We start from the raw sequence: 9,553 nt of genomic DNA, 5'->3' as shown, positions 1-9,553 counted from the left end.
GGATATGATTGTGGTATGATTGGTTTACAAAATGTCTCAAATAAATTTCGAAATGTAATTTAAAATGATAAGACTGTCCTGTTGATCTTTTATACGCCATCGGTATAGAATAGTATTAGTATATTAGTATAGTAAGTAAGTGCATACAAATGTACTATATGTTCTAATAAAGAGACTGAAAAAATTATATATATATATATATCAGATTTTCTTCTTTGAGAAACTGGAAGAAGTCCAGGAGGTCACACTAAATACTGATTTTTTTTTTTTTTACTTAAAGAAGCCATTTTGTTCTTTTTTTATTATTATTATTTTTACATTTTGTGTACATATTTCCTGTATTCTCTGTTTGTATCGTAATAAAGACCAAAAAATAAATATGGATGGTCATTAAAACTTGCTGGTGGTGGCCTAAGACTTTTGCACAGAACTGTGTGTGTGTGTGGGTGTGTGTGTTTATATATATATATATATATATATATATATATATGAAAATGGTTGTGCTGCTTAATATTCTTGTGGAAACAGTAGGCCTAATACGCAATTTGATTTTATGTTTCTTTGATGAATATAGCGTTCCAAAGAACAGCATTTATTTGAAACAGAAATTTTTTGTACCATTATAAATGTCTTTACTGTCACTTATGATCAATTTAATTCAACCTTGCGCTTAATAAAAACATTTCTTTACTGACCCCAAACTTTTTAACAGTAGTGTGTATATAGCCCTATAATTATAAATAAAATATTATATTTGAGTGTATTATTCATTTTCATATTCATTCATGCTTGGACACTGATCATTGCGTCAACAATTCACAAATACAAAAGACACACACACAAAAAAATGTATTCCAAAACTGAATTTCAGAAATAACAAAGTGCTCTCCTGACAAATGAACAAATTTCGGGTAAACCACTGAAAAGCTGTTTTGATATACAGTTATAATAAATGAGCCAACTGCATATAACTGACCACAGTGAATTTGACCACAATTTCCTGGAGTAGTGCTAAAGAAATCTAAAAGCCCCCCAGAACTTTTCCAAAGGAGGAGGATGTTGTTGTGTTTCTCTTACATCACTTACAACTAGGAACATTCTGTTCTTTAAAACAGCTAAAGTCCTCCAAAAAGATAAAGTCAAGGAACCACCTCCGAACTTTACAGTATTTGGGCAGATGTAAACCTCATAACTTTGACAGGTTTGGTCAAGCCAGGATGGGAGCTTGATGTTTTTCAGTCAAGTACAGCTCTTATGTACATGATGGCTCTCTAGGGCCTTTTAGATGATATTACCACACATACAGTCCATCAGAGAACCTCTATGACCCTCACAAATGAAAAAGACGGAACGAGCATATTCTGCACTAGATCATGTCTAAAAACAGTGCTGATACTTTATAATCTGTGATGGGAGCACTCTCACCTTTCCTTTATTATTTTTCATCATAAACAGAATTTTGATGTGGAATGAAAACAAGCAGCGAATGGCAAGTATGAAGTTCATAAGATCATGCACATATGTTTTGGGTAACAGTTATTTTTATGAGCATGGTGATACTTAAAATACCATTCTAACCATAGTCTGTCTCCTGACTGGAGGAGAACCATCTGTGGTACAGTCACGTTCATTCCTCCCGGCCCCTCGCTGTCCCTGCAGAGGAGTCGGTGGGTTGCAGGGATTCCGGGTCTTTGATCAACACTGGGGCCTTTTCTGAGAACATTTGAGCCAGAGGAATTTCCTCTTGAGCAGCCCGCTAAGCCAAAGGATTCCTCAAGACCTGCTAAACAGCAAGAAGACACGTGCATCTCCCTGTGCTTTTGAAATAGACAGAGAGAGTAAACAAATAGTAAAATATGCAGCGAGCATGAAGCAGCAAAATATGATAGACAGTGCTTTACCAAGACTGCTAATGAGAGGTAGGTTTTTGAATGCTGAAATATTTAAACATCTACTCTACTATTAAAAATGTTTTTTTTTTTTTTTTTTTTTTTTTTTAAAGAAATTCAGCAGGACACATTCAATTGATTAAAAACTTACAGTAAAGTCATTTATAATGATACAAAATATTTCTATAAATGCTGTTCTTTTGAACTCTATTCATCAAAGAATGCTGAAAAAAAATATTAACAGCACAACTGTTTTCAACATTGATAATACATGTTTCCTGAGCACTAAATCAGCACATTAGAATGATTTCTGAAGGATCATGTGACACTGAAGACTGGAGTAATGACTGCTAAAAATGTTGCTTTGCCATTACAGGAATAAATTACATTTTAAAATATATTTAAATAGAAAACTTTTATTTTTAATTGTAATAATATTTCACGATATTTGAGTTTTTACTGTATTTTTCATGAAATAAATGCAGCCTGTTAGTGAGCATAAGACCTATTCTAAGTCACTTATGCAATAGTTCAAGATCTCTAAACTATGTAAATATAAGCAAACAATGAAATATTGCATTTATCCCGTTTCAAGAGTGTTGCACAAGACAGGATGTTTGACGGGGACAGCCTACCATAGTTTAATCACTGGACATTGTGTTCTCAGTGTAAAGAGATATCTGTGAAATTGCATATTTATATACATACAGTAGCCTCAATAAGTATTTGGACACTCAAATCACTTAAAATGTCTGAATGTCACTGCATAGATATAAAACATCTCTATTATCATACAAATGATGCTAGAGATTTCTTCACAACTAACTTCACTGCAATTAGGTTTAAACAACTGGTGAAGGTGATTTTAGTAGATGTATGAAATTAGTTCCTCTCAAGTGTAGACTAGTAGGCACAGATGTAGCTCATCAAACTACGAACATCATACACCAGAAAGCGGTTACACCTCCTCAGTTTTAGCACAAAATCAGGTGCTAGATTAAAAAGTCCATTTAACTTGAAACAGTTTTAAACTTCAGTGATTTTTACAAACACCTTTGTGATATTCTGTTCTGTGCAGCTGCTTATTCTAATGAACAAAGAAAGGTTTTTGTGTCAAGAAATCAGAGAAGTTCTTTAAATAATCTGTGAGAGGAGAAACTTTGCAGGCTTTGCATGCTATCGTCCTCTCTTCCTCTTTCATTCTGTGTCATTACATCTGGCTGCCAAGAAGTAAGCATGACAAATGTATTTTCCCCCTCCTCTGTTTTCTTTCGGGCATAACTCTCTGACCACATGAACCGCACAAGGACTCTAAACAGAGGCCAAAAAAAGGCCAGGTATCAAAGACAGGCTGCAGGAACAGAGAAAGACTCTCATGGGACAGGGAATTGTGTCCCTAAACTATAAGTGCAAAGGTCAACTTAACAACTAAACCGACTATATCCCTTCAGAGACTACTGCAGAGTATTGACATGTAGCAACAATGCTCACGCCTAATTTAATTAGATTAAAAAACATTTAAAAATAAAGGATGAGGATGCCCAGGGACCTCAAGTCTAAATGGAGTTTCTGGTGTAATAATGCAGCTTTCTAAAAAACTATTACTGTGAAATGTTATTGATGAAAGTGCAAAAGAAGTGTAAATGTTGCCCTCTGCTGGATTTCATGACAAATGGTCCAGAATTCCATTGACTTCCATTTCCTTTCCAACAAGTTCAAGTGTTATATGGAAATACATCGGAATATGCAAAAATATAAATAACTGTGGATAATAATTAGAAACATCAAAAGCAGAAAAATTTGTTTTTTTAATCAATCATTCTACTTTTCTTTTTCCATAAAACTGATTTTTAAAATATACAACAAAAATATGATCAATTTAAAAATACATATTTTACAGTACATTGTCAATTTCCTTTGCATAACTGCATTTTTTTTTTTTTTTTTTTGGACTCTGCATTCGTGACTGTGGCCGGGTTGACAGTCTGTTTTAGAAGGCAAGTTAATACTCTTGCCGATACTTAAGTATTTGGCTGTGGGGTTTGGCAAAAACCTGAAAAAGAATTTTTTTTCTATTTCAGGCCTAAATGTAAACCATACAGAAATTTGCATTGCAGCATTTCAGTGTAATTATGTGTCAGCATTAATGCTGGCAGTGGCAAGTGACTTGTACTTTTCTTGAAAAACAAAAACAAAAAAACAATAAAAAAAATAAAAATAAAAGGTACCATAATCACATACTTGCAAAAGGCGAAAAATAAAACAGTACACTCACTCATTCACTCAAAAAAAGAAAAGAAAAAAAAAAGAAAAGAAAAAAGTTCAGTCTGTATATGACATGGTACAAATGTAAAGGCTTGGTGACATAAAAATAAGCAATCTCAAAGAGCCGTTTCCTTAGATTCTGCCACCACTGGTGCCGGATAGAAGGTCAGAATTTCAGTGAAGGTGAGTCCTGGGAAAGAAGGAATAGAAGTGGACAGAGGAAGAGAGAATGGAGGGAAATTGGTTATTTCTTAGCTCTCTGGAATATACTATCACACCTATAAGAAAAAAAAGTGTTATAACTGGTTGCCTCATCCATTACACCAATTATTGTGAATTTAAAGAATTAGTCCACTTTCAAATAAAATTTTCCTGATAATTTACTCACCCCCATGTTATCCAAGATGTCCATGTCCTTCTTTCTTCAGTTGAAAAGAAATTAAGGTTTTTGATGAAAACATTCCAGGGTTATTCTCCTTATAGTGGACTTCAATGGACTCCACTGTTAAAGGTCACAATTACAGTTTCAGTGCAGCTTCAAAGGGCTTTAAACGATACCAGACGAGGAATAAGGGTCTTATCTAGTGAAACGATCGGTCATTTTCTAAAAAAAATACAAAGTTATATGCTTTATAAACACAAATGATCGTCTTACAAGTGGTTCCGCCATTCCGCCTTCCGTATTCTTCAAAAGGCTTACGTTGAATGTCCTACGCCTTCCCTATTCTACTTACGGAAAAAATTGGAACTGGTGCCATGTTCGTTCCGTAAGTTGAATAGGGCAGGTGTAGGACATACAGAGTAAGCTTTTTGAAGAATACGGAAGGCGGAATGGCGGAACCACTTGCAAGGCGATCATTTGTGTTTATAAAGCATATACAGCTGTATTTTTTTTAGAAAATGGCCGATCGTTTCACTAGATAAGTCCCTTATTCCTCGTCTGGTATCGTTTAAAGCCCTTTGAAGCTGCACTGAAACTGTAATTTTGACATTCAACAGTGGAGTCCATTAGAGTCCACTATAAGGAGAATAAACCTGGAATGTTTTCATCAAAAACCTTAATTTCTTTTCGACTGAAGAAAGAAGGACATGGACATCTTGGATGACATGGGGGTGAGTAAATTATCAGGAAAATTTTATTTGAAAGTGGACTAATCCTTTAAAGTCACTCATATCAAGCTTTTCAGTTCATATGTGGAACACCCCCAAAACCTACGTTTCCATTGCTCCACTGACTGATCCGCTTCATCTAGTGAATGGTCATACGGTGGGGCCTCGGTCTCCTCCTCTGGTTCACGAAACTCTGAGAAGAAAGGAAGAGCCAGTCCCTCTGCTGCTGTTATTCTACTTTCAGGGTCCAAGAGCAGCATGCTATCTAACACATTAATTGCTGAAAAGGAGAGCAACATGGAGTCAATACGACAAACAATCAAGTGACATTCAAAATTGTTTTCATCAAATGTATGCATGAAAGGTGTACTTGGATCAAATTGTAGAGCATCGTGCTAACCAGACTTGGGTAAGCTACTCTAAAAAAGTAACTGATTAGTAGCTACTAATTACATCTTCAACAGTGAGATTAGATTATTATACTAATTACTCTCTTCAAAAAGTACTTTCTAAATCCCATATCAATCTCGAACAGTTGAACAATACAAGGATAGACATGAAACTGTTCTTTGAATTATTTCAAATAAATATAAAAAATATAAAATTGCATAAATCATTCTTTCCTTCAAGTGTTCATTTAAAAGTGATCCTGGTGTGTATCAAATGGATTTACAAAAGTACAAATATTAGAAGTACAAAACTGCATGCATATTAAATGAAAATAATTGCATAATAAAAGTGAATAAAACAATTAGCAAAATGCTTTTTAAAATACTTTCACATAATTATGATATGACTACTATTTTTAAATGATAACAATGATTAAAAACGTATTAAAAACACAAATTCACCCCTTTTTGCATTGAGCAGAACACTTTCAAAACACTCTTACCTTGTGGGTTAACATTTGGTAACAATGTCCGAAGATCTCTCTTTCTAAGTTTTGGTAACTTTGCTATGTAGTTTCTAGCCTAAAAAAAAAAAAAAAATTATATTTATTATATATATATATATATATACCATGTGACTTTGGATTTTCACATCTCCAAATTATTCATAATACATCTGGTGAGAGTTCTGCAAACTAATCTTAGTATGAAAATACAAATGAAACACACATCTTCAGACTGTAGTTTGCCCGTGAACTCTTTTGTTGGCGTCCCTGTAATCTTCATGATCTCCATCAGCTGATCCAGGTCTGACGGAAAATGGTCAAGGATTCAAATATACTGGGGATGAGACTTAGGGAAACAATCACCACATCAAAATCACAATTACATTTTATCTCTTATATACGTAAATAAAAACCAGTTTTCCTGCGAGGAAGGATACGGTCATTTCCTTTGAACAGTGGTTTCCCTAGCAGCATCTCTGCCATGATGCAACCGACTGACCAGATGTCCACTGAGGGGAAATTTGAATAAAACATAACATGTCTCTGAATTATCATCAGTTTAGTTAGCAATTGTGGAATATCTAATTAATCATGTAATCATGCAAGCAATACGTGCAACCACTAATCTATAATAAAAGAAAAATATAAAAAATACAATATTATTATTATTCATAATATTTAAGAACAACATATAGAGATCAGTGCATTCAACGAGGGACTAACCAGTCTGTGTGTAATGCATCCAGCTAAGAATGACCTCAGGTGCTCTGTACCAGCGTGTCACAACGTAGCCCGTCATTTCACTGTCTGCTTGCCGCGCTAGGCCAAAATCAAGGATCTATAATATAAGACATGGAACAATAAGGCTTCAAATAAATATTTTTTTTCGACAAGAGCCATACAGCATGAATATACATGCACATGGTGAGATACCTTAAGCTCACACTCCTCATTTATTGCCAGATTGCCTGGTTTGAGATCCTGAAAGGTAACAGATGAGGTTAGTGGATTCGCAGTGAGAAATACATGTGTACATACGTGAATAAGACTGACACAAATGTACTCACCCTATGAATGATTCCAGCAGCATGGATATACTATAAACACAAAGAGATTCATGACAATATATTTGCGAGGGTGTGTAAGCATGCATTATTACAATAATGACTCACTTTGAGTCCTCTCAAAATCTGGTAGACCAGATACTGGACCCTGTCCTCTGATAGTCTCTCCATTTTCATTAACTTTCCTAGATCAGTACCCATAAAAGGCATGACCAAGTAACTGTGCAAAAGATGAGGAGAATCAGATAATGATCATGAATCCATACATCCAAAACAAACTGTCACAATCACAGTTAGACCACATGGTCAAAGCTTGACAGTTTAAGAAATACTCACAAGTCATGGAATCTGTCTAGAGAAAGGTCTGCAGTGAAAACATCCACAAGTCCAATAACCTGTACCAATTCATATAGAGAAAGTGGTTGACTAATACAGCATAACATGAGACTGTAAATCTGTTAAATTAACAACAGGGCAGATGAGAGCATGCAGTATCAATCTTTGGTGTCCTACATTATCATGCTTCATGTGTTTGAGCAGCCTGAGTTCCCGATAAGCTCTTTTGGCAAACAGGTCAGACTGGAAGGGACGATGGAGTTTCTTGATGGCCACCTTTGCTCCTGTCCTCCGGTCAAACGCATAGCTGAGGAGTAACTCATCAGTTGTAAATAATTACATGCATTTTGAATTAGAATACAGAAATATAGTAGCATTTACTACAAAAGAAGCTTGCTTTTGCAAAAGAAACGCCTATGCACAAAGAATTTGTAAAGTGTCTTTTGAAGATACATATGTATATTTCTGTTTTTGAGTGATATTAATCTATATGAAGATTAGTGATATTATTAGGGGTAGTGAGTGATGTAATATATATATATATTATATTTAAATAATTTCAAAGTGGAAAGGTTGCTATTTACTAAGTTAAAGGGATAGTTCACCCAAAAATGAAAACTTTGACATCATTTACTAACCCTCAGGTTGTTCCAAACCTGTATAAATTTCTTTGTTCTGTTGAACACAAAGGAATATATTTTGAAGAATGTGGAAAACTGAACAATTCTGGGGCACCATTGACTTCCATAGTATTTTTTTTTTTTCCTACTATGGAAGTAAATGGTGCCCCAAGGCGGCCTGGTTACAAACTTCCTTCAAAATATCTTCCTCTGTGTACAGCAGAACAAAGAAATGTATACAGGTTTGGAACAACTTGAGGGCGAGTGAATGATGACATAATTTTTATTTTTTGGGTGAACTATCCCTTTAATGGCAGAATAAATTGTGGGACGTGGCTCAAAACGCGAACAATAGTATGTTAATCTGAAATAATCCTCTGGGACTTTTAAAGGAAGTATGGAAACGTAATAATCCATCATCACCTGACCACAGGCGGTATTAGTCAACAGCTGCCATCTTACAATTATTAACCTCATAGTAATGCAACGAGCTGTACACAATTTAGGCTAGTCTTGCAGACACTTAATTTTGAAACTCTCATTTTCTGTGTTTGTTTATCTTGTAAATCCCTGTAATCACGCATGGAGAAAACATATAGACTGACTCGTAAATATGCTGTATGAATTTGGATCGCATCAAAACATTTTGGGGCATCTTAATCATAAAATAATCTTTAAAAATTTCACTGTGTTCGCCAACCGCCGTCCACAACATTTGTTTTGAACAGATCCCAGATAACGTTACATATTTTTGTGCCACAGTGACAAGTGCATTAAGATATAAATCAAGATTCTTTCTAGGAAGTACAGAAAATGAGAGCAATAACTCACCATACTGTACCATATGCGCCCGTCCCCACCTGTTTCAGATCTTTGTATCTCTCCGGCACCTCCCAAACGGTTTTATTTACATCCTGGCGATAGTATCCAGGTCTTGATCGGACTGACATATTGGTGAATATCCCTTTAAATATGATACGCAGAGTCCCGTGGCTGTGATTTCAAGATTTACCTGAACACTGATAATAGCAATCTACCTGTCCGCGTTCATAGATTGTGCGTGTGCGCGTGCGCGTAACCGCTCCCTCTCTGGCGTGGCGGTGTGTATGGCAAGCCGTTTTAACATATAGTTATTGCGTAAACTGAACTAATATCCATTTTTATGTTACTAGCAGTAGCGTAACTTAGTTTTAAAAAGTGGGTGGGACAGTGTGTGTTGTAATTGTGTTATTACAATAATAAAAGCACAAAATTTCTTGACATAGACCTCATGTTTAATATGAAAGTTTCATCCTTACATCTAACTGTAGAATTTTTGTTCAGCGTACCAGAGGCAATCCGCCCTCGTATCATTTATTAGATTTTTTTCTCATT

General features: G+C 35.2%; 1 protein-coding gene across 2 annotated transcripts; it reads right to left on the bottom strand.

The window, feature by feature from the left end:
- Positions 1 to 3,684: 3,684 nt before the first annotated feature.
- mapk12a (mitogen-activated protein kinase 12a) lies at positions 3,685 to 9,264 on the bottom strand. 2 transcript variants are annotated; one of them, XM_051870649.1, is made up of 12 exons: positions 9,011 to 9,264; positions 7,737 to 7,866; positions 7,560 to 7,618; positions 7,332 to 7,443; positions 7,227 to 7,256; positions 7,093 to 7,140; positions 6,883 to 6,997; positions 6,597 to 6,668; positions 6,383 to 6,462; positions 6,157 to 6,235; positions 5,371 to 5,544; positions 3,685 to 4,344 (listed from the first exon to the last, which is right to left on the bottom strand). In XM_051870649.1, exons 1-12 carry the CDS (start codon positions 9,127 to 9,129, stop codon positions 4,271 to 4,273), a joined length of 1,092 nt encoding a protein of 363 aa, XP_051726609.1. In that variant the 5' UTR covers positions 9,130 to 9,264; the 3' UTR covers positions 3,685 to 4,270. The 2 variants fall into 2 exon arrangements, with proteins under 2 accessions (XP_051726609.1, XP_051726610.1); XM_051870650.1 differs by having other exon boundaries at positions 9,040 to 9,190.
- Between the last annotated feature and the right edge of the window lie 289 nt (positions 9,265 to 9,553).

This window comes from Ctenopharyngodon idella, chromosome 18 (genome assembly GCF_019924925.1).
Source record: "Ctenopharyngodon idella isolate HZGC_01 chromosome 18, HZGC01, whole genome shotgun sequence".
Lineage (NCBI taxonomy): Eukaryota > Metazoa > Chordata > Actinopteri > Cypriniformes > Xenocyprididae > Ctenopharyngodon > Ctenopharyngodon idella.
Note: the sequence above shows the minus strand (reverse complement) of the source record. Positions and strands in the feature narration are given on the sequence as shown.

Excerpts from the sequence above, each read along its gene's own strand:
- mapk12a (XM_051870649.1), bottom strand. The coding sequence starts at position 9,129 with ATGTCAGTCCGATCAAGACCTGGATACTATCGCCAGGATGTAAATAAA. Across the intron at positions 6,998-7,092 it reads ATGAGGAGTGTGAGCTTAAG|ATCCTTGATTTTGGCCTAGC; the intron begins GTATCTCACCAT and ends CTTATATTATAG. Across the intron at positions 6,236-6,382 it reads GCAAACTACAGTCTGAAGAT|GCTAGAAACTACATAGCAAA; the intron begins GTGTGTTTCATT and ends TTTTTTTTTTAG.